Source organism: Tursiops truncatus, chromosome 1, assembly GCF_011762595.2.
Source record: "Tursiops truncatus isolate mTurTru1 chromosome 1, mTurTru1.mat.Y, whole genome shotgun sequence".
Classification (NCBI taxonomy): domain Eukaryota; kingdom Metazoa; phylum Chordata; class Mammalia; order Artiodactyla; family Delphinidae; genus Tursiops; species Tursiops truncatus.
In genome coordinates this window covers 155907772-155935080 of record NC_047034.1, presented here as the reverse complement: position 1 = coordinate 155935080, position 27309 = coordinate 155907772, and the positions used below count along the sequence as shown (strand labels likewise).

Here is a 27309-nt window from a genome sequence, read left to right as displayed (position 1 = left end):
CATCCTATTGATGACCAAACTGCAGTTCAGGCAACTTGCCAGATAATGCAACTGGGCAAATTTCAGAATACTTTAACTCCAGTAGCAAGACCCCGTAACTCCTAACCAATATATTATACTGTAGATTTTTGCCGTGAGACCCATAAAGATGCTAAGCAAGCTGGCAATCAGAAAGGAGTAACAGGGCTTCCCTGGTGGCGCAGTGGTTGGGAGTCCGCTTGCCGATGCAGGGGACGCGGGTTCTTCCCCGGTCCAGGAAGATCCCACATGCCGCGGAGCGGCTGGGCCCGTGAGCCATGGCCGCTGAGCCTGCGCGTCCCGGAGCCTGTGCTCCGCAATGGGAGAGGCCACAGCAGTGAGAGGCCCGCGTACCGCAAAAAAAAAAAAAGAGGAGTAACAGTTGAACCAAGACATGGACTCAGATGATTCTTGATTTGGGATCTCTCATTTGCCTCTCTGAAGATATGCCAATCACAGATAATCAGAATGATTATGAACACTTAGAGCAGGATCTTGGGCCTCATCCCTGGTACTGACTATACACAGCTTTTCAAAGCAAATTCCATGGGACCAGTGACTGCTGTGGCTTTCAACTCTCTCCCTTTGCAGTTACAAGGGAATTCCCCAGTGATCCAGTGATTAGGACTCTGTGCTTCCACTGCAGGGGGCACAGGTATGATCCCTGGTCAGGGAAACTAAGATCCTGCAGGCCATGTGGCACGGCTCCCCAAAAAAAACAAAACCAAAAAAAAAAACACCAAAAAGCAAACCCCGAATTACTTTTAATACGTACCTCATATTAATTTGGTGTGAAAGATCCCTTTAACAGTTTGTCAAGTTTTAATGAGAGCTTCAAGAATGGAGGGGGCAAGCAGATTTTATAGCAAATTCCAGAATTTTACACTGCGTATAAAATTCAACTCCACTTTAAAGAAATTGCTACTCAGGGTAACCAAAATATGGTTATTTGGCAAGACGCAATTCAGTCTCTACTCGTTAGTGAAGTAATGTCTTGACTACCCATAACCATAATCTGATAATCCTTTTGTGATATACAAAATGCTTTTTAACTGCTAATCACATGGTAATCTCAGGAATAAAACTTACTAAGACTGAAGGCAATTTTAAAATAATGATGGCTAAATCAGGTGAGTTTGATAGTGTAGGGCCATCAGGTTGATTAGTAATTAAGAGGCTGAAGCAGCTCTGCCAAAAAGGCCTCAAGTAGTAGAGTTCTAAATTATGTAGTTTGTTTTATACTTACAACATGGAATGACTTTTTTAATGTCACCTAGAAACAAGTTGCTGACATATACAGAAAATTCTGGAAAACGGAAGAGTCCTCTAGTTAAAAACAAAACCAAAACAAATGGAAGGACAATCTGATTTTAAAATGTCTTTATTAAACAACAGGTTGTTTTATTCCTCTTTGCTCTCTTCCTCACTGGTTTTCGGGACAGAGTTCACCGGATCCTGTCAATTAAAGGAAACAATTACTCCAAAAGACCTAAGAATCACATATCAAGGTCTCAAATATTTATCAGCATCAACCAAGTAAACTTCCTAACAGCAAAGTAACATTAATCAAGGAATGTGGTAGTAATAGTATTTAATGATCTTTAGATAACTAAGGATTAAAGAAGCAGAAATGATTTTAATATCAGACTCACCCAATGAGTTTATTAAATTTTACTTCATTTTCTACAAGAACTTTCTTACAAGGCAGATCTCTAACATTCAAGACACTCCATTAATTGGCACCCTCTTTCTAGGTATAAGATATAGCCTCAATTCTTCCATTTTTGTTAATTTCAAACTGATTATGACAGCCCTTTATACCTAAGTGATACCTTGAACGAATGCAATTTCTGTAAGATGAAGGGACAGTAAGGTACCATCTACAAGTCACCTTTTTGTAAAAAAGTTTTATTGGAACACAGTCATGTCCATCTGTCTATGACTGCTTTCCAGCTAGAACAGCAGAGTTGTTGCCAACCCTTCTAGATCATCATCTGTATTTATTTTTTCTTCCATCTGTTCTCAACTATAGGTAATCCCACCATTTAACTATCTGATGAAAAACAGGGAACTTCAAATCTTCTGAACCTTCTTCTACATGGTCTTATGGACCCAGAGATGAATACAGATATATATTTTTATTTAAAACTTAAGTCCTGTTTTTGTGAGGCTTTAGCCAAACAGACAAGGTCTACCACACCTCAGAAGGCTGTAAAAATGTTTAAATATTTAAGCGTGTGCTATAAAAACATATTTCCTGTAAGAAAGTTTTAACGTAGAATAAATTAAAATGAGATATCCACACGAGTAGTTATTTTTATACCACCCGAGAGTCCTCCTGAAGGCAGTTTACAGAGTAAGAATCACTCAACTCACCTAGATATTTCATCAGTCTAACAAGTTGTAGCTTTCCTTCTTGATCAGCTCATGCTGTGTGATGTCTTGAGAACAAATATCTTATCCACCTATCATTAAAATATTAACTGTGTTAAAATAACATATTCAGTATATATTACATTTTTACTAACATGTACATTTTATTCTGACATCAACAGGTTGAATGAACCTGTTGAAAACAGGTTTTCCCTCCTACCAATGACTAGACAACTGTTCCTCACAATTTATTATGTAAAAAGGGATGGGATTTTGAATTGGTCCAAAGTTCATTTTAAGAGTACTGAAAATACATGTCTCCACTAATTCAAGCCTTCTTTTCTGATCTAAATCTTTCATCTTTTTCTTCTATTGTTTGACATCTTTGTAATAATTTGTAATAATTGGGATTTGTAATAATCCCAATCTTTTCTCTTTCCAACTCACATACACCCACACGCATGCACACACATTAAAAAAAATAAATAAGGGTATTATCTTAGGAGAGGCGAACATCTTAAAAAAGAGTCAAACAGTTTTCACCCCACATAGCTAAATCAAATTATTTAACCATTAAATAGAAGTCAAACCCAAAATCCTCTACAGGTTAAACCTTCCAAGGAAACTTACTTCAACGGAATGAACACTCCAATATCAGCCAACATCAATCATTCTTACCTAAAGAATAATAAGAAAAAGTTAATATAAAAGACAAGGGCATAAAGATTTGAAAATGCTAGTTAATTTCAAAATTTAAAGAGTAAATTCCAGAGACAAAGATTGGGGGCAAGTTACAGCATAAAAAATAGGAAGAGACTTCATGGGGGGAAAAAATCTAAAATCATTCTGACGTAAGGTAGCAGTAGACACCTGAGTTCGAATGAGAATTGTATCCTCTTTAAAATACAAAAGCCTAACTGCATTTTCACCAGTCTGACCACAATGAAGTTTGACTGCAATCCAAAATATACTATCCCTTATGTGAAGGTATGTGACAACGTTTACCTTACCAAATGAGTTTTAACATCGGCTCTTTTCATATAAAAGCACGTACCCTGCTCCCCACCAAGCATGTCTTCCATTCTCAGGTGGACTGACCACCTTCAGCAGGAGTCCACCAAGAGAGCCCTCCCCCTTCCACAGTACACAACAATGCAGTTGTTATCCTGCAATCCTATATATTTGCCTCATTCTTTCCCTCTTAAGTCCTCACTGAGTTTTAAGTTAGGGCAGGGAAGCTATGCCTTATCGGGACAGCAAGGAACCTGAGTTTTTCTGAGGGAGAAGACATTCACCTTCACTATATATGCCTGGCAGGGCCACAGTGCACAAAAACCAGAAAGATCAGCCTTAATTCAAATTCCAGGTTTTTCTTCCTCCCTGATTATCAGCAACTGCCAAGGGTATATGAAATAGTTCCCTGTTGCACATGTACCATCCATAAGGGATACTATATCGTTTTGCATTCTTCCTCCATTCTCCAGATTATCCTATGCTGCATCCAGCCCCTTTTTCACCCTCCAAATAAATCTTTTCAGCACTGGTGTTCAAAAGCAACATTTTTATGTTTGATGGTTTACCAACTGTGAGCTTTCCACAGTTGAGTCTTAAAAATTGCCAATCATTATCTAGCAGCAATGACAGATGATTGGGAGCAGCCAAATCCTCTGAATTCTTTCCCTAATAGGCAGCCATTTGAGAACTGCACTAGCTGACAGAGCACTGAAACATTATCAGCTAAAGCCAAAACCAAATAAAGGCCCAGAACAAACATCCTGGCTCTCTAAAACCTGTCCAAAATCATTAAGGGAAAGGCAGTAAATGCAGGACTGTGTATCATGTCACTGCAGCTGACAATGATTAACAATAGGAAACATGCAACCCCCATTAAGGTTAAAAGTCCAAAACTAGTCACACGCATCTCTTTATTGGGGAAAAGTGAAACTATTATGCATTCTTTGCAGGTTTTGCAACCTTATGTGAAGAGCACCCATTGCATTTCTTTCATCTTTCATAAAGCACCGGTACCTGTTCCAAGGGCCTAACAGTACGAAAATGCATTCTGGCATCACACCTCTGAACTTCCGACCATTCTCATTAAAAATAATTTTGGTTTGTAACAAGAAAAGACTATGAAATACAATGCGAGCACCTCGGTATATAGAGTTATTACTGAAACCCATTTATCCCCAGCTTTTTGACTGAGTGATTTTTTTTAAGACCCTCTGCACTAAGATTCACAAATTACAGCTACATACAAATCAAAACTAGTAAGAATTGACTAAAGTCACAGGTTTCTCATCGAAAGTGCAAAAGCCTATTCATCGAGATAAGCAGAATGAAGCAAAATTACCCCCCCACCCCAATGATGTCCATATATTGTAACAAGTACATTCTCTCAAAATTGTTATTGACTGTTAAGAGACAAACCTGCGCTTTTATTTCTAAACAATCACTGAACCACGGTAGCAAGTGCTGGCCACCGACTTAATGGATTATGCCACAGGAAAACCCCATCAGGGATGCATGCCAATTTAGTGACACTCTTGTCACTAATACTGAGCATTATGTTTGATGTGCACTGTATTACTAATATAGAGAGCTAAACTAGTCACCATTTGCTCTTTCATCTAGCAGGAGAGTCAAGTCATTTGGTTGAATGGACTACGTATTAAAGTACAAATTTGTCCCCACCTTGTGAATCGCTTGCCAAAGAACAAGCCATTTGTCTTGATACAATGAAAGAAAATTCTCATAGTCATGAAGAGTTTTACCAACATTTATGCAAAATAAACCAAACTTTCCAGTTACAGAGCAGAAAACATTATACACGAAAGCTGTTTCTCATGCATGCTAGCTAAAAACCAGTTCATAGACCAAAGTTCAGTTGAATTGAGGTCTGGAACAACAGTCGATGCAAAGCTTAAATCCTAAGCAACAAAGGAAGGTGCTTTTGAAGACTTACTGTTTTGGTAGTCGAACAGTTTGGATTGTAACATCACATCCCTAAAGCTAAGGGAACCAAATTCAAAAAGCTACTCTGAACATTTGCAGTTATCCTACAGAATACGACGAAGTCTTATGATGGGGAAATGATTCCCAACATGTATTCAATAGGCAAGTCAACATGCCACACCACTTTCCCCCAGGTTTAGAGTATAAACATATTTAGACAAATCACAGAACTTGAACTATTCATGTTAGATTCCCATCTATGCCCCAAGTTAGTAACAGAGGTGTTCCGATGGAGCCCATTTAAAAAAATTTTTAAATCACATTACAAAAAAAACTGTACTTTTAGTCTTAATTCACTCAACCTGCAGAGTAATTACCAAGATTACACTCAAACTGATATTGCTGACCTATGAGCAGGTCAGTTTGCTACAACAGAAACTAATTATCACATGCTATACAGTCTGTGTCAAGATGCTTAAAAAGCACTCTTACTTCCGAAGTATGGTATGGTCCCCTCCCCCACACCACTGATGTGTTTCATGTTATCTTCAGTTACAATGCAACTAAGAACCACACAACTGAATCAGATATACCAAATAATCAAGTTTGCACTTTTTATCTGAGAACTGCAACAGCACTGAATTCTGCCTGACAAATTACAGCTCTAAACCCAAACCCACGCAGTTTTGATATAAGCTAGCTTTATCATACAGGTGTTAGGTGCTGCACTGTAATTTCATTGTCAGAAGTATGATGTCAGAATGCCCACGGAATAAAAGTACATAGCAAGTCACCAAGTTAGATTATATTGCTTGTTACCTACCTGTATGCAGTCGGCAATGAGAATCTCGGAGCAAGCAGGAATACTACATCCGGGTCCTAATGTCCATTGCCATTTGCGGTACTACGTTCCTCACAGTTACGCACTGCAGAAATGCTGGCTAAATGCAGTTATGTAGCAGGCGACTACTTTAATAGTGCATAATTGCAGTCCAAGAACACCAGAAAATATTCCGCCACAACTTAGTGGCTTGCCCAAGAAAAGCCAAGTCTCTAAATTTTTATCTGCCATAATATGCCACTTATAAAAATTGCACAGGCGTAACATTACAATTTCCCAAATTATTATGTTTATATTAGTGGTATAATACATCTAATAAAGAGTGGTGGGGCTTATAGTATTTCTTAGAAGTTTACCTAAGCAAAGAGGATTATGGTTTCACTAAACGTTGAGCCAATGGGTTAAGTTTCTAAAACACCTATTAAATACACTGGGATCTCTTAGAGAATGCAGTTTTTAAAGATTAGGAATTATAAGAGGAGTAATAAGTTTAAAAACAATCAGTGTTCCTCTTAAAACAAAATTATGAGAGAAAGTGGAGGAGGAAACGGGGGCAGGTGGTTTCTTTAAATGAGAAAAATGGCTAAAATACTTCAAAAGTACTACTTTCCCTTTCCCACCCCCAAGTTTCATAAATCAGCTTTTAGGAATCTACTTTTAAAGATGATTCAAATTCCCATTAGGCTAAAAACTATCATATACATTCCAAGACTTGTTGAAAGTCTATTTGAGTAGCTTACGACCCTTGGTACGCTGCTGTTTCAGTGATTAAAGTCAAAACTTAGTTGAAACTAAGCAACATTACTTGCTAAACAACGTTTAGCAATTCTACACAATAAGGCTATCAAAACCACAACTTTCAGGAGATTATCCATTAGCATCCTTCACCACTCTTCAAAGGTACAGTACTACCAAAAGCTTATTTTAGGGGTCTGTGCCAGCATCCCTTATAAAGAAAGGCATGTAATCTGAAAAATAAACTGAAACATTAATTTTATAGGCAGATTTTTCCATTTCCCCACCAGCCCCCGCCCACACATTCAAGTTCACCCTCTGTGGGTGTCCCATGAACACCCCTTATTTTCTTATCATTAGTGGAGTCCCTACCATACAATTCAATCAAATTGTAATGGACTCCTTTCAAATCAAGACCCTTGTTTCCGGTACAGAAAATCTCATACATTATCACCAATTAATAACTTGACTTGGGACAAAACTTCCTCATTGATATAATTCTGGTAGAACTACTCATTTCCAAGTGTCTTGGTGAACAGAAATAATGAACATTTTCTAATGAGATTCTCTCCCTTAATTAGTACACCAGGTACCTGTCAGTCACACAACCAGAATTCGGTGGCATGCCTTTATACTCCACTAGTGTTTTACTTTTAGTATTAACAGGTTTCCTATGCACGAGTGCTCAATTGTTTCAACAACAGGTTTCCCTTTGTACTCAGGCACAATACTAAGCCTTCAGTATTTAAACAAAGATTTGGTTTAGAATTTTACTTTTGCCAATTAACACCAACAGAGGTGAAAAGGAGGAAGACACATTCCATAGTAAGAGTTCTATAATGTACAAATTTGAATGGAAACATAACTAAGAACAAAGCCAAACCATTCAGTTACCTTACCTACTACTTTTAGGAAGTTATTCCTCTGCTAACAATATAAGCATGGGAAAGCAGGTTCCCATTGTACTAACAGACAACAGTAACGATCTATTTTATTAATAAGTCAAAATGTCTCTAATGAAAGGAGATTCAATGAAGTTGACAATAAACTGACAACACCATCGAAAAGCTCCAAAGCTTTATGGTGGGAGGAAAGGATATTTGTACTGTGTAGCACGAGCAACTCTCCAGATTTAGTGCTACATCAAAAGGAAACTATGGAAAAACACGTTAAAAATATTTCACAGTAAGTATAGTTCTCTGCAACCCTATTTGTTATTAAGTCACTACCAGCTCTTAGAAAAGAAGTTTTTTTTATAGTCCTACAGATTTTTGCCCAACAGAAGTACCACAAGGAGATGTAAAAGTTAGAGTACAAATGTATACATAGCCAAACCTACTTTATGATGACTATACCTTACTTTCGAGTTTAATTATTCAGACTAAACCCCATCTTTATAAATCACTTGAAGTAATACATGAAAAGACTTCATGTTTAACAATCTTTAATTCAGATGTGAATGTTCAATACAAGCCGTTCGTAGGGCTTGGGACTCGTTCTTTAAAAAACAAGAATGGAGGAATGCAACAAAATGATCTTTCCACTTGTTCTTCAGAAACTTTCAAGGAAAGGATAGATCATAGGGCCGTAAAAGATCCATTTAAGTCATACCCACTTTCTCCCCCTACCAATAGTCTTACACCCATTCCATAATCTTAATACACATTCCTGAATGAAGATTTACAGTTCAGCTTTGCTTACATAGCCATTTGAAAATACTAGCACCGGCTTGCTTCCTATAATGCCAAACAAATCAAATCATGAAACTATTCAATATGCATTTCTTCTTTTTAAAACAAGGGGGTACTTAAATGTAGAAAGCAATACTTAGCCTACAAATACATTTCCCAGAAATGGCATATGCCACTCAAAGGCCTAGACACTCTTATGCTTTCCAAGTGGAACACCTAGCCTAATGTGCATAGAAGCATGAATGGCAAAGTTGAAGATCAAAATCTTAACTATTTTTTCTATTTATTTGAAGCACAGTAAAAAAAAAAAATTGGTACACTTTGGAAATCAGTGGCACAAGGTACACTGCCATAAATTGAGGGACATTATACAGTTAAAAAAAAAAAAAAAAAGGAAAAAAAGGAAAAAAAATTCCCCTGTTTCAAACACTGCATTACATAATTTTACCTGCCCAAACAGACCATTTACAAATATTAGGTCAATAAACTGCTAACATCCATAAAAAGGTAGCTTTCTTACTAAAATGCAAGAATTTAAAAGATTGCTATCTAAACAAGAAAAGACAAAAACAAACTGGAATGAAAGCCTAGATATCACATCTAAAATCGGGGTTTCTTGTTTGGGCCTTCATACTCTTCTCTCCCTCTACCATATCCTGCCGGAGTTCCAGGCCCCATTCCTCTAGGACCCTGTCCACCCACAGGTCCCGCACCTCCCTGCCCAAAGCGCTCAGTACGCTATTGGAACAGTTAAGTAACAGTTCATTATATGTAGTTGATGTCCATGTGTGTTAAGTAAATATTTTAGAAGGTTCCGTAGTCAACGTTCGTCGATACAATCACCAATGAGTCGATCCACAGGTACCGGGAACATAGAAAGGAAAAAAGGGTAATTTGAAAATTAGTTTACGATAATACATGCCTTGTGGTATGTTCCCACTTGAGCCATTCTCATACACCTGTTTCAAAGAATAGATCTTCCCTGTAGTGCTAAAAAATTTAAGAATTAGTGCAGATGTGAAAACCCATTCCAAAATGAGTTTTAAGAAATTTCACATCAGATTAACCCACTGAAAAGCTTACACACTTCTCACTTTCAAGGTCTGAACAGGAAATTTAATTTCCAAGTAAGCCTAACAAGCCCAACCAGACAGATTCAATTCACTCAATGAAGTGACAAAGACCTACTCACCAGTTAGTGGTATGTGCTGCATAAGAAACCTTGTGCTTTTCAAGATCTTAAGACACATCTGCTAAGTTGCAGAAACCTTAAAAGGTTCAAAGTTTTAATAAAATGCTACCAGACTACAAAAAGAAAAAGAATAAAAGACTAATAGATTTAGTCACTTAACCGGCACAGTAACTTGATTTAAAAGTGTGTTGCCATATTCTCACAGGTATACCACCTTCAGAGCCATCACTGTATAACCAGAGACAATTATGTTCACAGTACTGTTCTCTACAATTGCAAATTGACTGTATATACAGCCCACCCTCATAACAGCCCAACTTTCCCCTTAGGTCTGTAAAAAGTCCACTGACAGTTATGATTCCGTGTTTTGGGTGTCTCCCAAACAGCATTAACACCAAGCTTAAGTGACTGCAATAAAGCAGGACTTCATTATTCCACCTAGTTTTAGGTACTTCTAGTCCTAGAAACCTATGTTCCCAAACAGAAAAACCCTACAGATATGCAAAAGCACAGCAGCCTGAACTATCTTTCAAATTCTATTTAAAACAGACCAGTTATTCTGAGTATTGCTAGGAAAAAAACAAAACAAAACCCGAAAACCAGAACAAAAACCCCCCAGAAACTAAAACGGCATCAGGGTTTAACTGTTCCCATAAATGATTTCAACATGCTTCCTACAAAATACTACAGGGTTACTATAAAAATACTAAATCCTAATCCTTCAAACTATTTCAAAATCCTAAAATTCTTAGGTTTTCAGCGCGTTGTATTGTATGTTTTATCTCAAAAAGGTAAAGAGGAAATTTGGGGGTTTTACAATTATGTTATTACAGTATCTTAGAACCCAGGAGCTACATGTCACATGGACTACAGAATCTTAACTGTGGGAACATCATGTCAAATTACAGTTACAAATCTGATACATACCTACACCTGCCTATTAAGAAGGATATAAACCAAAATGTTACCCACATTATTTTTAAAATTCAATTTGAAGAAAGCTAACAGCACTACGTTTAACCCAACCAGCTACTTATGATTCTAATTCTCAAAAGCCTTAAGTAGAGTTTAAATAGATGAGGCCCCATTCTAAATCCTTATGTTCTTATTTGTAAAATGAATCTAGTGAGCTATATGCTGCAGCTTCCCTCCTTTGCCAAAAGCCTGTAGGTGAACTAATCAGATTCAATTCAGTTGTGACAATGTACTTTTCTCCAAACCCACCTCTACAGCCAATACTCAGTTCTTCTAAGGATTGTAAAATCCTAATACAGCCACTCAGACCAACTCACTTGGTTGTTCTAAAGTATCCTGACAGACTATCTGTACAGCTAAAATATGACAGCATCAAGAAGGTTCAGATCAAATGCACACAACTAGTATGCTTAAAATTATCATTGACTTTTGCTACCCTGTAGCAAAACAGAGATGTCAGTTTATTTTAGAAGGTACACCTATAGACAGGCCCAACAGGTGGGAAACGACGAGTCCGAAGACTAAACAATTCCTTTTTCATGGGTAGAAGTCACACCAAATATAGGTCAAAGTCCTACACATTGCTAAAACATGCCTAAAGCTACAAACAAGTCTGATTCACACTTTTGGCAAATACCAGCTTAACGAATGACAGCTTGCCATTTGATTACTCTCACGTGGATGTAGAATAATGTTACATTATCTAACATTTAGAATTTGGATTTGCCATGAGCTATAGTGCAAAAGTACACAAGCAATATAATGGAAAGCACCTAAGTCTACTTATTGCCAAAGATAATTCCAACATACTACTAAAAGCATTGACTTTTTGTTGGCAACCTTATCTGTTTAGGTTACCACATTGAGTTCTTCTATGTTGCCAAAGTATTCCTCAATACTACGATTTACATGATAGGGGAACTAAAAGAGGTCCAGTCGCCTACTTAAAAACAAAAACAAAAACAAAAAAACACACACACATAAGTTGTGAAAACGAGAATTTCCTTTTGAACTATGTCCCACAGGATACATTACCATGTCGCTTCCCATCATGGAACCACTCATTGTTGCCGGTGGAACTCCAGGATTAGCTTCATAACCTATGCCACCACCACCACCTAGAGGTGGAAATTTCTGGCCTCCTGAACCATAGGGATCTAGGAAACAAAAATGCTGGTTACAACTCAACCAGAATACTGCTCTTCAGTGGTATTACTAATTTAATTTTCATTCTTACCTCCCATGTTCATTGCTCCTCCACCGCCCATTCTCATGTCTCTTTCTCTCTGAAAGAAAAAAAACCCGTTCATACACCTGTACTAAATCCATACCAAGCATTCTTGAATACAAAAGAATTTCCAAAGCTTAAAAAAAAAATTGTTTTTCAACTTAAGGGAAAACAACAATAAGGTAATTTTAAAAATCAGTAATCTGAAACCAGGTGAGACTCCATTATCAAAAGACCTATAAAGCAAGCTTCTTCCCAACCAATGAAATCTTTTGGCCCACCCAAGGAAAAGATAAAACTCAAAGGAAAAGGCATATCAATCATAATACACCACCTGGGTTAAAAAGAGAAAAAATGGCAGAATAGCTATAATATGAAAAGTTATATTTAACTGAATAAAATTTCATCCTAGATGTCTACAAACTTTGTAGAAAACTCCAATTACACTGCAAAAGAAGTTTACTTACCGGATCCATGTAGCCCATCCGGCTATAACTTTCCTCTCTTTGGCGTCTCATTTGTTCTTCCATCTCACGTTGACGAATCATCATCTCTTCTTCCCTCCTACGTCGTTCCTCCTCTTGCCTAGAAACATTCATCAAACATAAAAACTAAAGTTTTATCCACATTTTAAAAATTCAATTTGAAAAAAACTAGTAGTTTGCTTAAGAGCATTACAAAGTCTAGGTTAGAGCAAATACACACAAAGGCTGGGACAGTGACTAAGAAGAGCCCTAAAGGTACTTCAGCAAAGTAAGTGAGCCTTATAACAAAAATCTTACACTCTATTTCAATTTAAGCATTAAACCAAAGCTGCCACAGTATTTAACACCTCTGTATTTCATCTGACTCACCTGCAAAATGTAGGTACACTTAATGCAGAAGCAAAGACTTAATTTAACAAGATTTTACCTCAACTGCATCTCTTTACGTTTCTGCATTTCTTGATTGTGAAGTTCTTCCATGCGTCTTAATTCTTCCTGGCGTCTCATCAGATCTGAACATTGGAAAATTTTGTTATACATTCACATTAGTGAAATTCTAGTAAGTTCAAAAGGCAAACGACCCTAACGGTAATATTTCACAGAGAGTCCTTTACCTTGCCGCAAAAGATTTGCCTGATGCTCATGATAGGCATCTTCCATTTCACTTTCCAATTTGTCCTTTGCATCTTTCATGTTTTTTTCAACTTGTTCCCGCTGCTGTTTTTCCATTTCATCCAGGGACTTCCACCTCTGAGAATACTCATACTCAAATGTGCCATGCTGGGCAAAACGAGGAGGGGTTTCTCTCTCCCTGACAATATTTAAATATGAACCAATTTATAGATGCACACAAGAAATATATCTGATTTCCCCTAAAAACAATGGTCACTTCACTGGCCTGTTACTGCTAAGAAATACTGAAAGGTACAGATCACCTTGATTCTTAATAAGGTATTTTTACAGCAAAAACAATACATGTTCCAGAAAGACATAGTCAACAGTAACATGGGCACTGAAGATAAATCCTACCTTCCTCACTTTCTATTTCCCTAGCCAAATTCTGATTCAAGAAATATTTTTTCAACCCTTAAAAATGAGGATACCGGGCTTCCCTGGTGGCACACTGGTTAAGAACCCGCCTGCTAACGCAGGGGAAATAGGTTCAAGCCCTGGTCCGGGAAGATCCCACATGCCGCGGAGCAACTAAGCCCGTGCACCTCAACTACTGAGCCTGCGCTCTAGCACCCGTGAGCCACAACTACTGAGCCCGTGTGCCACAACTACTGAAGCCTGTGCACCTAGAGCCTCTGCTCCACAACAGGAGAAGCCACCACAATGAGAAGCTCACGCACCGCAACAAAGAGCAGCCCCCACTCGCCGCCAACTGGAGAAAACCTGCGTGCAGCAACGAAGACCCAACGCAGACAAAAATAAATTAATTAAAAAAAAAAAAGAGGATCCTTACAACACATCCTAACAACCATTAAGAACAAAACAAGAATGCATGTGAAATATACCTACCTCAGAAACAACACTAGGTATTTGAGTAACTGCTTCAAAACCTCTAGCTTTCTGAGCCTGAGGTTTTCATTATGCCCATCCATTTCAAAGAACTTTGCATATTTTAAGCAAAACTGAAAAATTACTCTAGCAAGTTCTCGTTTACACTTAAATTAAGAACTGCCCAAAAGTTCAACAGATCTTACTTTTGATACATTGGATTCTTCTGTGCAAGTTTTTCAGGAAGACCATCTTCATCATCTAACTGTTCAAGGGGTTCCACAATGACTGGACGAGGAGTTCTAACAACAAAAATGGTTCCATCTTAATTTTGTTCCAGTTTCATTGCATTTTCTTCATACAAGTTAATAAATAAAAGTTATTCGAATAAACATAAAAACTTACGTTGTTAGTAAGAAAACACCTTCACTGCATCTTTCAAATGCTTTTCTTGCTGCTGGTTTAGAAGCAAATTCAACAATGCCTTTCCCTGTAGATCTTCCACGATCATCCACAATTACAACAGCCCTTTCAATAGGACCAAACTGACTAAAGGCTTCTTCCAACAGTTCATTGGAAACATAAGGTGAAAGATTTCGAACAGAAAGGGCAGCAGCATGTGTGGCAAATCGAACCCGAAGCTGTCTACCTCTCATGGGTGTATCATCAAGTTCAGCTTTAGCAATTTCAGCTAATGCTCTAGATTCCTGAAAGCATCAAGACATACAGTCACGTTAATGACCTCAAAACTGGCTACTGCCCACCCTAAAATTGCCATAAGCCTAACTCCCGATCCTATTCTTCTGACAGCTCTCAGCTCAACTATCTCCAGACAGCCCACCCTGACACCATTCAGAGGAGGAAGGTAAACACCTTACCCACCCACTCCCTTCCTTTCTTAGATACCAACAATTATGCACTGTACAACAGCTGCAACTTTTGTGTGAGTGATGAAAAATTTAAAAACTAATTTATTCTTGTTGGTTTAAAACACACTATGTTTGTTGTAGAAAAAAAAGACCCTTTTAATTCCACCAAAAAAACACACAAACAAACAAAAACAAAAAAACTCACAAGCTTAATAAATCCAAATCCTTTGCCTTTGTTGATAAAAACTTCTCCTGGTTCTCCATATTTAGCAAATAATCTTTTGAATTCATCCTCCGTGATATCAGCAGGTAGATTACCAACAAACAACCGACAACGCTGCGTGTAAGTTTTCTCTCCAGGCCTCCTCAAGAGAGACAAGTTGGCTTTAAACCCCTAGTGAAAAAGGAAAGGAATTTTCAGATACCAGTTACCTCTGCAAATAGGAAGACCCAATAATAATTTTCGTTTTTCCCAAACTGGGTATGTTACAGTCAAGTTGCTCTCCTGTTCCATTTAAAGTCAAAGATGCTACTACATTTACGGGATTTCCAATGTAATTAGTCCGAACATCAAAGACCCTAAACCATCCAGAACAGTCTCGAGAACAGCCACAAACCTCTCTATAGAGTAGACTCTGTATCAGGAACCTCGTCAGCGATTTATGCTAAATGTCAAAATCAAAATCATAGTGGGCAAAAGTTAAAATGGTGGTGGGATATTAAACAAAGAAAACGACCAAAATTCCGTTGTCGACAAGCCCTGGGCCTGCGCGTGTAAGACCAGGACTACCTCGATCTCTCCAATCCTCCACCCTATTCTGGCTCCCAGGATCCACTAGCTTTAACAAGGCCCACCATAGCTTCTCAGCGCCTCCTTCCGTCAGTTCTCCGCCAGCCGGGAGGCCTAACCCGGGGTGGGGGGGGACACCTGGCAGACCCGAGCCGTCCGCCCCTCACTGCAGCAGCCGGCCCCGCCCCCCCACCCCCGCGCGCAGGCGCCCTTTCCGGTCTCCAACAAAATGGAGGGCGGAAGGGGGGGGCCGCCGCCATCTTAGGGAAACCGACCCGTAGCGCAGGGAGACACTCACCTCGGAGTCAGAGATCTTCTCCTCACTGCGGCCCCCGGGCCCGCCGGGTGGCGGCCCTTGGTGGTGCTGCTGGTGGTAGGGCGGGTGGTGTTGCCGGCCCCCGCGGGGCTCCCCGCCGCCTCGGTGCGGCGGCTTGGGGTGGCCGCCAGGAGTGCTTAGGCCCGGGCCGCCGCCGGGCTTCGGCCCGCCTGGCATTTTGCCGCCTTTGGGGCCGCCGGCTCCTGGGCCCTGCTTAGGCCCGGGGCCCGGGACCCCCGCGGGTGGAGGCGGCGGGCCGCCAGCCTGCGGGGGGGTGGTGGGGACCCCGCTGCTCGGCGGCGCGGGCGGGGGCACCCCGGGGGGCGCCGAGGTGACAGCGGGCGGCGGGGTCGGGGTGGGGCCTGGCCCCGTGGGGGCCCCCGAAGTCGGGGGTGTGGCGGGCGGCGCCGAGCCGGAGGCCGGGGGAGCGCTGCCTACTCCGGGAGCAGGGCCGGGTCCCTGAGGGACGGCAGGCTTAGATGAGTCCTGTGGCGGCGGCGGCGGCTGATGCGGCGGCTGCGGATGCGGCGGCTGGTGCGGCGGCGGCTGAAGCGGCGGCGGCTGCTGTGGTGGCGGCTGCTGCGGCGGTGGCTGCTGCTGTTGCTGGTGCGGAGGCGGTGGCGGGATCGGAGGCTTGGGGCCGCCCTGGCCCGGGCCGGGCCCCAAAGGTCCGCGGTTCTGATTGAGGCCCATGCCGGGTGGCGGGGAGCGGAAATCGTGGAGGCCGCCGCGGCCGCCTCCCCCTCCGCGTCGGTGGAAACCGCCACCGCCACCGCCCCGACTTCGGAACCGGTCCCGAGACATGTCTGTGATCAAGGGGCGGTCGAGGCAGAAGCGAAGAAGACGTTCGGGGAACGTGGAGGCCACCTTGCTTCGCACAAGATGGCGGATGACACAGGCGGCGCGCCGCCTTTGTCCTCTTCTTATATAGGCCGGCTGGCACGGCCCCGCCTACTTCTCGATCTGTAGCTCCCAAAGCCAGTTGCAAGTACTGTACTTGATGACGCTAAGTTACGAGAAACTAATCTTTCCTATTGGCTCCCGATGAGAGGCGGGAGGCGTGGAGTGGTTGAAGTTTCCAGTCGGCCAATGAGCGGAAAAGGAGTTGGCTGTAGGCCACAGTGATTTGCTGGGAGATATTTGAATGGGTTCTCCAGAGCAATTTTCCCGTGAAAGCAAATAGCCAGGGCCCTATCAGCAGCTCCTAGGGAGAGATGTTAGAAGGCTCCTTCCTTTCTTGATTGCTCTTAGGAGCAGCCTGCTGGTATCCTTCCCCAGAAAGAACAGCAGTCTCTGGTTCAAAAGCATAAATGAAGTGCCTGCTATCTCTTCCACCTCGTGCTGGGCCAATAAAATTAGAGAAATAAAATCTTAACCGATTTCACACACACCATCTTACTGATTTTATTTTGGAACCTCATTGGAGTACTGGTTTGGTCTAGCAGTATAAATGGCTCAATAAGCTTCAGTGCCCTCTTTGTTAAAAGAGAAAGGCCTTGATTTTGTGTGTGTGTATATAGACTAGTAATTTACAAACACGAATCACAGAAAGAATTTAACATTTTTCTTAATTCTGCTACCTCAAAACACTTTATGAACAGACTAAGATACTTTAAAACTACAATATTAAAATATCTAGAATTGGGAGATTGGGATTGACATATATACACTAATATGTATAAAATGGATAACTAATAAGAACCTGCTGAATAAAAAAATAAATAAAATTCAAAAATATATATATATGGGGCTTCCCTGGTGGCGTAGTGGTTAAGAATCCGCCTGCCAATGCAGGGGACACAGGTTCGAGCCCTGGTCCGGGAAGATCCCACATGCCGCGGGGCAGCCAAGCCTCTGTGCCACAACTACTGAGCCCGCGTGCCCGCCTAGCGCCTGTGCTCCACAACAAGAGAAGCCACCGCAGTGAGAAGCCCGCACACCACAACAGAGAGTAGACCCCACTCACCACAACTAGAGAAAGCCTGCGCACAGCACCGAAGACCCAATGCAGCCAAAAATAAATAAAATTAATAAATTTATTTTAAATAAATATATATATATATATATGGAATCAACAAATGGACAGCATCCTTCTTACTTCAAAATCTCCAACTACTTTGAAGTGCATGAGACATTTCCCTTAATACCTCTCCTAGTTAGTGTCATCTATGGACCTTTGGGTGGATCATTCCTCCCTCAGTTAATACTAGCTCATGGCTCACTGTCTTTCTTTCTACTTCTGTACATCATTTAACATCTGTGTGGATGACCACCCAATACTCTGTTAATCCTTTACCTACTCACCTCCAACAATCTTTCCCTGCATCCTATGTCAGCCACCCCACCCACATCATATATAGTTATTCCTGTTTGTTATTGCCAGGAATAACATCCCTAAAAAATCTCTATTTCAAGCATCCCAACTAACATAGTAACTTTGATTCTTTGGCTTCGTCAAAACCTCCAAACCGGGACTCACCTAACGGTCCAGTGGTTAAGACTCCATGCTCCCACTTTAGGGGGCATGGGTTAGATCCCTGGTGGAGGAATTAAGATCCCACAGGCTGCGTGGCCAAAAGCAAAAAACAACAAACAAAATGCCAAACCATTAAATGTATGACTTTTTCACTCTCTCTCACATTTTTATATTCATAACTTGTGTTAACCCAGTTTAGATGTTACGATTGCCACAACTCTTGTTTTTCTCTTTCCCCATATACTCACCTGGTAAAACCCCAATTCTGGTTGGACCAAAGAATTCACCTTCTTTAACAAGGGCTGAGGCTTTCACTTTAAATTTTGACCACGGACCAGAAAAGGGCATTAGACTTTCCCTGGCAATCGTACTGAATTTCTCTAGTAAGTTCACTTTCCTACTTCCAGAGATAGTGTATTTCATGCTTTCTCTGTTCAAACTCCTACACCCTCTTCTCTCACTCTACCATAAATAATGACTTCTCATAGTTCTTTGAGAAAACAAAAATCAGGATCATTCTCATCCAACTAGGAGCTACAAGCCTACTTGCATCTGCACCCATTTCTGACTTCCTGGTACCATGAAAGATGTGTCTCTGCCCCTACCAAAGGGCAAACTCCACCCCCAGTGCTGTGGATCCCACACCACCACCCCCATACCTTCTCAAGGATTTTTCCTTGCTGTACCATCAGTTACTTCTACTGAATCACTTCCGTCTTAAAAATAAACAAACCCTCCCTTTTACCCAGTCATCTCATTTCTTCACTCCTCTTTGCAACAATACGAAAACAAATTGCCCACACTAGAGGTCTCCATATCCTCACCTCTGTTTCCTCTTCAATCCAACTCAATCTGTCCACCCTTCTCTTAAACCTGAGAAGGATACCAATAAGCCACAAGTTGCCAAATCCAATAAACAGTTCTCGATACTATCTCTTTTTACCTGTTAGCAGCATTCGACATAGGTGGTACTCTGTCTTTCATGAAACACTTTTCTTACTGGCCTCTGTGACACCACACCCTTGTGATTTTCCTCTTGCCTAAGTGTCCTGTCTCCTTTGCTGACTTCTCCATCTTAGGACCCCTAAATGATGAGATATTTCAGAGCTCAGTTCTGGGCCCGGTTTAACAACTAGGTTCTCTTATCTAGTCTCTTCAAGACTTCAAACACCATCTAAATGTTAATAATCTTTTTTTAAAAAGGGGTCTAGTTCCCCGACCAGGGATCGAACCCCTGCATTGGGAGCACGAAGTCTTAGCCACTGGACCACCAGGGAAAGCCCTAAATGTTAATAATTTTTACATTTTTATTACCATGGTAGGATAGAGCTCTCCTCTGAGCTCCCAACTTATCCAACTACTTATTAGACACCTACATTTGGAGGTCTAGCTGGCATATCAGCTCATGCTCATGATTTTATCAACCTATCCTGTTCCTTCCAGTGTTCCCCAGCATGATAAATAGCATTATATAGTTAACAACAACAAGGATTTATCCTCTGCACGAAATCAAAAAATCAGTTCTACCTCCAACATATATCTTTTTTTTTTTGGCTGTGTTGGGTCTTCATTGCAGTGCACGGGATTCTCATTGCAGTGGCTTCTCTCATTGCAGACCACAGGCTCTAGGTGCATGGGCTTCCGTAGTTGCAGCACGCGGGCTCAGTAGTTGTGACACACGGGCCCTAGAGCGTGTGGGCTTCAGTAGTTGCGGTGCGTGGGCTCAGTAGTTGTGGCACATAGGCTTAGTTACTCTGTGGCATGTGGAATCTTCCTGGACCACGGATCGAACCCGTGTCCCCTGCATTGGCAGATGGATTCTTAACCACTGCGCCACCAGGGAAGTCCCTGCTTTCCCAGTCTTATCTCTCTAGTTCTCAGACCCCGTCCACAGGGAGCCCTAATCTTTTCTTAGGATTTATCAAGTTACTTTGTCTGCATGCTTTTTGCCTCAAGGTATTTGGTCTTGCTGTTTGCTCAGCCCAAAGTGCTCTTCCCCCAACTTTCTGCAGTGTTATGGCTTCTTCATTCTTCTATTTCAGCTTGAATGTCACACAGAAAAGCCCTCCCTGCCTCTGTTACACCATCCTATATGTGATGTAATGTATATGAGATCTGTCTTCACAATTTGTAGTATTTATCTTGTTTATTTCTTCACTTGTTTATTGTCTGTCTTCTCTGTTAGGCTGGGATCCTGTCAACTTTTTTTTTTTAATTTATGTATTTGGTTGCACTGGGTCTTAGTTGTGGCAGGCGGCCTCCTTAGTTGTGGCATGCAAACTCTTAATTGCGGCATGCATGTGTGATCTAGTTCCCTGACTAGGGATCAAATCCTGGCCCCTTACATTGGGAGCTCGGAATCTTAACCACTGCGACACCAGGGAAGTCCCTCTGTCAGAGTTCTTTAAGGCTGTACCTTTGGTACCTAACAGACATGAGGACAGTGATGCTTAATAAATATGCCGAATGAATGAAAGAAAACGTAACCGTTTTCAGGCTCTGGTTTCATCTCCAGGGCCTTGTCCCAAGGTCCTTCACTTTTCTCCCACACTCCTTAGGGAAGTTGTGAGGATTATGTGAAGTGTTTTAGGGAAGTTGTGAGGATTATGTGAAGTGTTTAGTATACTTGCTAAGTGCTCAATAAATACTAGCTATTGTTATGAAAAAAATCAGAGGCTCTTGAATGTTATAGCCCAGAAGACAAATTGAGTTCAGTAATGAAAGTCTGGATAGGGCTTTCCTGGTGGCGCAGTGGTTGAGAGTCCGCCTGCCGATGCAGGGGACACGGGCTCGTGCCCCGGTCCGGGAAGATCCCACGTGCTACGGAGCGGCTGGGCCCGTGAGCCATGGCTGCTGGGCCTGCGTGTCCGGAGCCTGTGCTCCGCAACGGGAGAAGCCACAACAGTGAGAGGCCCGTGTACCGCAAGAAAAAAAAAAGTCTGGATAGTGTATTCTTCTCGAAGAGGCAAGGTTTGTAATGACTTTTATTTTTTTTTATATAAAGCTTATTGAAGTATAGTTGATTTACAATGTTGTATTAATTTCTGGTGTACAACAAAGTCAGTTATATACATATATATATAATATATTCTTTTTCACATTCTTTTGTGGTTTGTCACAGAATATTGAATATAGTTCCCTGTGCTATACAGCAGGACCTTGTTGTTTATCCATCCTATATATAATACTTTGCCTCTGCTAATCCCAAACTCCCATTCCTTCCCTCCCCTACCCACCCCGCCTTGGCAACCACAAGTCTGTTCTCTATATCTGTGAGTCTGTTTTTGTTTCATGGATACGTTGATTTGTACTGTATTTTATTCTTTTTTAAAAATTTTGCTTATTTATTTTTGGCTGTGTTGGGTCTTCATTGCTGTGTATGGGCTTTCTCTAGTTGCAGGGAGCAGGAGCTACTCTTCGTTGTGTTGCACGGGTTTCTTGTTGCGGTGTCTTCTGTTCTTGCAGAGCACGGTCTCTAGGCACTTGGGCTCAGTAGTTGTGGCACGCAGGCTCTAGAGCGCAGGCTCAGTAGCTGTGGTGCACGGGCTTAGTTTCTCCGTGGCATGTGGGATCTTCCTGGACCAGGGCTTGAACCCGCGTCCCCTGCATTGGCAGGCAGATTCTTAACCACTGCACCACCAGGGAAGTCCTGGAATGTCTTAATATTAGGAAAGTGATTAAGATTTTAGAGGAAAAGTATTAAGCTAATACATCCCATCAATAAATCAAATAAGAAAAAGCATTTGGATGAGAAAAAGGCATTTGATAAAATTCAACACTCACTGACTTTTGAATTTTTTTAAAATTTGGAACAGGAGGATAATTCTTATAAAAAATCTTTATTATTTTATTGGGTGAAGAAGTGTTCAGATTATACCAGTCACCTCTGGAAGTGGAAATGTGCTTATTTCCTCCATTTCACATAATGGAATAGCTGCCACTTAGTGACCATTTACTTTGTACCAGGCACTCCATTATCTCAATCTTCAAAACAATGCTATGATCTAGATACTATAATTATTCCCATTTTACAGATGAGGAAACTGGGGTTTACAGAAGCTAAATAACTTTCCCAGAGTTACACAGCTAATGATAGAGCTGGGATTTGAATCTAGATCTCTCTGACTAAATTTCAGGCTCTTAGCCATTCTGCTATACCTTTTCCTCTTTCATTCTGGATATTGACTCTTAGGTTCAATTACATGCTTAGTTATTAATTTTAAAAAATTACATGAGTAGTACATTAACTATAAAGGATTCAAGTAATGAATATGTTTCTAGTGTAAAATCCAATCCTCATTCACTCACTCACACCCTATTGTTAAAAGTTTAGTGTGTGTACCAGAAGGAAAATTCTTTAGTATGATAAGAAATATCTGCCTCAAATAATAGCCAACATTATAACAATAGCCAAAAATTTTTTAAATATTTATTTATTTATTTTGGCTGCACCGGGTCTTAGTTGTGGCATGTGGGCTTCTTAGTGGTGGCATGCGAACTCTTAGTTGCAGCATGCATGCGGGATCTAGTTCACCGACCAGGGATTGAACCTGGACCCCTTGCGTTGGAAGCGCGGAGTCTTACCCATTGGACCACCAGGGAAGTCCCACAATAACCAAAATTAATTGATCATTTACTATATGCTAGATACTGCAGCAAGTACTTTATATTGAATCCTCATTACAATGCTGAGATTGATAGTATTGTTTTACCCATTTTACAGATTGAAAAACCACCACCACTGTAATCCAAGCTATCATGGTAACATGATTTCACACCTAGACCTTTGCAAAAGCTTCCTAAAAATGGTGTCACAGGGCTTCCCTGGTGGCGCAGTGGTTGAGAGTCCGCCTGCCGATGCAGGGGACATGGGTTCGTGCCCTGGTCCGGGAAGATCCCACATGCCGCGGAGTGGCTGGGCCCGTCAGCCATGGCCGCTGAGCCTGCGCATCCGGAGCCTGTGCTCCGCAACAGGTGGGGCCACAGCAATGAGAGGCCCGCGTACCACAAAAAAAAAAAAAAAAAAAAAAAAAAAATGGTGTCACAATTGCCCTCTTTCTTTCTATTTTCCAGGCAGCAATCAAAATTATCTTTTAAAAAAGCAAATCTGATGCTTCTTACTCCTCTCTTTAAAACTCCTTGTTGTCTTTGTATTGCCCAAAGGAGAAAAATACAAACTCTTAAGTTCCCAAGGTGAACCTCCATTTCCTGGCCATCACATTTCTCTCCAGTCATCTCTCCCTCTTGCATTCTTTGTCGCAGTCACACTGGCTGCCTTTTAGTTCTTTTAACTTGCTCTCACCTGAAATAATCTTTCCCTAGCTACCTTCTTACCACTTTTTGGTTAGCTCCTATCCATATTTTAGGACTTGACTTATACCTACCCTTCTCTGAAGGCTATCTGTGACCCCAAAGAAAGACAAAGTTGCTTCATTTGATTGGCACCCTGTACTTGTACTCTCATAACACTCATCCCATTGTATTGTACAGAGTTTCTAAATTGTACCCTCTAGTCTGTAAGCTCATGAGGGCAATGACTGAGATTTTCTTAACCACCAAATCCCTGCAACCTGGTGGTGGATACTCAATATATTTTTGAATGAATGAATAAATGAGTGAATTAACAAATCCATTAATCTCCCTTTTCTGAACCACTGAAGAATGCCCCTAGTCATAAATGACTAATTTCAGATATTAAACATAACTCCCTAGTTCAAATGTGTGGAAAATTATGCTGAATCGCATGTAGAACAATCTTCAGCCTGTAATATTCTGAATATTGGTGAACTTACAATTCAAACTATAATTTCAATAAATAGAAAGTATAATTATCCTCTGGTTTGACTTTTTATGAGGCGTAGAAGGTAGGGGATGGAGATAATATCCTTGATGAAACACATTGCTGCTCCCTAATGAATATTAATTGAATTGGCTAAATTTATGTCTTCAACTCTATCCCAGGACCTGAGTTACCATGTTGGTCAGCTTAATTTGTGTTAATTTAGCTTCACAGATCCAACTTTGCAGAGGCCATTCAGTTTCCGGATCTATCAGCACTTATCTCTGTAGCTTCACGTAAACAATAGAGGCCTCAAGTTATTTTGGAGCAGAAAAGAGGGCACCTAAGCTCCCCAAACCCACCCTCCCTGGTAATAAGGGGTTCCTAGAAGGGCCCAGCTGGCAAACTCTAACGATGCAGTAAAGATCCTCACCACTAGGTGTCTCAGTAGCCATGCCCCTTCCTCCATCTCCTTGGAAAGCAGCTAGCTGCGCACACTCCGTCACTCTATTGTTATTGAGCCTCCAAGCAAATAACCTATTGGAAGGCTTGGTCTCAATACCTGGGTAAATCTTCCAGCAGATCTAATCAGAATCTAGATCACCTCTCTCAATAACAAATATTGGATTAACTGAAGTGTCTCACTCTGTTATGGCTTTCCTTTGTTAAGGGAAAACATGCTGTGTTTTGTAGAACATTTATTTATTTATTTCTCTATCTGTTTATGGGGGGAGGGTGGGGAGTCTTGGCTTCAAGTGATTATGATGTTCTACCTGATCTTGATCACCTCTCACCCCCACAGTCAACTAAGTGTCCTTCCAGGCTTTCTCCACACAGGTACTATAGTTTTGAAGGCAGTTATCACTCTGACTGAAGCTAAATTGACCACTTGGATTGATTTCTTTTTTAATTGAAGTATAGTCGATTTACAATGTTGTGTTACTTTATGGTGTACAGCAAAATGATTCAGTTATATATATACATATATTCTTTTTCATATTCTTTTCCTGGATTGATTTTAAACATCAAAAAAAAGTTAGAATTTAAAGAATTACCAAATGGAGGAAGATAGCCCAGAGACAGATCCCATATATATGAATTTTTACCATAAGGGGACATCAGAAATCAATGAGAAACGAATAGTCAACAAATGATATTAAAATAACTAGCTTACAAAAAGAAAGTTACCAAACTAATTCCAGGTAGATGCATTAAAGAGGTAAATATATTTTAAAATCAAATCCTGAAAGAAATAATGAGAAAAAAATAGAAGTGAATATCAGATCTTTGTCAGGAAGAGAAATTTCTAAGATTTAATATGATAAAAATAAATTACAAAACAAAATATCAATAAATTTCCCTGCATGAAGGTTGGAAATCACCATATGAAAAAAAAAGACAAAAATTAAAAGTTAAACTGAAAAAATAATTGCAAAGAAAAATTATAAGTGGTTAATATCTTTATAAAGAATTTATATAATTTCATAAAATCACAATAAAAAACAGCCAAAATAAATGAATAAGCATATGGAAAATATTCATCTTCACTGATAATTACAGAAATGCAAATAATAATGAGATGCCATTTTTCATCTAAGTTAACACAAATTGGGGACTTCCCTGGTAGTCCAGTGGTTAGGACTCTGTGCTTTCACTACCAGGGGCCTGGGTTCAATCCTAGTCAGGGAACTAAGATCCCACAAGCTGCGCAGTGCGGCCAAAATTAAATAAATAAATTAATTAAATTTAAAAATTAAAAAAAATATGTTAACACAAATTGAAACAGCCACTACTGATATAACCCTTTTGGAAAATAATGTAGCATACTATTTAGCAAATTCATCCTCTCCTTTCTATTCCTTCCATCTCATTCTGCCTATCCCTCCAGTCCTTCCCCCCTTTCATTCATTCATTTTTATTCAACAAATACCCTTTGTGTGCCTGCTAGGTGCTGGAATCTAGCCTAAATTCTAAATACAGAAAAAACTTTATGTACAAATTTGTTCATCTCAACACAACCAGTAATAGCCTCAAATTGAAAACATCCTACATTTTCATCCACAGACACGGTAACCAAATGTCCCATTTTGCTCAGGACACTTGTTTTATGCCTGATGTCCCAGTGTAATTATTAAACCGTGCCCCCATTTAGATAACTGCCTGGCTAATGGCAGTCAAGCATCTTGAGGAAGGGCCAACTTTTCTAATTTGTACAGAAGCACCACTAGGATTAGCCACTGCCCATCAAGTTACTGAGATTGGGTGATTTCTGGTTTTGTCTCTATTTTTCTATAATTTCTGGATTTTCTAAAATGGACTTTATATGCATATGAGCTTTACATGCATTAACTCATTTCATTTTCACAACCTTATAAGACATACCTTGTTTTATTGTGCTTCTCTTTATTATGCTTTTTACAAATTGAAGGTTTGTGGCAACCCTGCCTTGTCAGATGATGGTTAGCGTTTTTAGAATTTTTAAATTAAGGTATGTACATTTTTTTAGACATAATGCTATTGCACACTTAATAGACTACAGACTCGTGTGAATATAACTTTTATATGCACTGGGAAACCAAAAAGTCATATGAGTAGCTTTATTGCAGTATTGGGTTTATTGCAGTGGTCTGGAACCAAGCCCACAATATCTCCCAGGTATGCCTGTAATTTTTTTTCTTATTTCACTGCTTTTTTAAAGATGAGGAAATTGAAGTACTGAGAGATTACTTATTTAGAGTCACACATTTATTAAGTGGTGGAACCAAGATTTATACCTAGGCAGTCTATCTCCATACCCTTAAACACTATGGTATCCTGCCCATAGAGACAACTATATCCAATTGGGCTTGTTATTCATTTATGGGGGAATAAAGACTACCTATATTGGGCTTCCTTGGTGGCGCAGTGGTTGAGAGTCCGCCTGCCGATGCAGGGGACACGGGTTCGTGCCATGGTCCCGGAAGAGACCACATGCCGCGGAGCGGCTGGGCCCGTGAGCCATGGCCGCTGAGCCTGCGCGTCCAGAGCCTGTGCTTTGCAACGGAAGAGGCCACGACAGTGAGAGGCCCGCGTACAGCAAAAAAAAA

General features: G+C 40.5%; 1 protein-coding gene across 2 annotated transcripts; it reads right to left on the bottom strand.

Moving 5' to 3' along the window:
* Nucleotides 1-1383: 1383 nt before the first annotated feature.
* SFPQ (splicing factor proline and glutamine rich) lies at nt 1384-16890 on the bottom strand. 2 transcript variants are annotated; one of them, XM_033838197.2, is made up of 12 exons: nt 15951-16890; nt 15068-15256; nt 14399-14700; nt 14200-14295; nt 13108-13304; nt 12921-13005; nt 12476-12593; nt 12018-12066; nt 11816-11937; nt 3022-9351; nt 2395-2483; nt 1384-1473 (listed from the first exon to the last, which is right to left on the bottom strand). In XM_033838197.2, exons 1-10 carry the CDS (start codon nt 16770-16772, stop codon nt 9214-9216), a joined length of 2118 nt encoding a protein of 705 aa, XP_033694088.1. In that variant the 5' UTR covers nt 16773-16890; the 3' UTR covers nt 1384-1473; nt 2395-2483; nt 3022-9213. The 2 variants fall into 2 exon arrangements, with proteins under 2 accessions (XP_033694088.1, XP_033694099.1); XM_033838208.2 differs by having other exon boundaries at nt 3022-3069; nt 15951-16889.
* Nucleotides 16891-27309: the final 10419 nt, after the last annotated feature.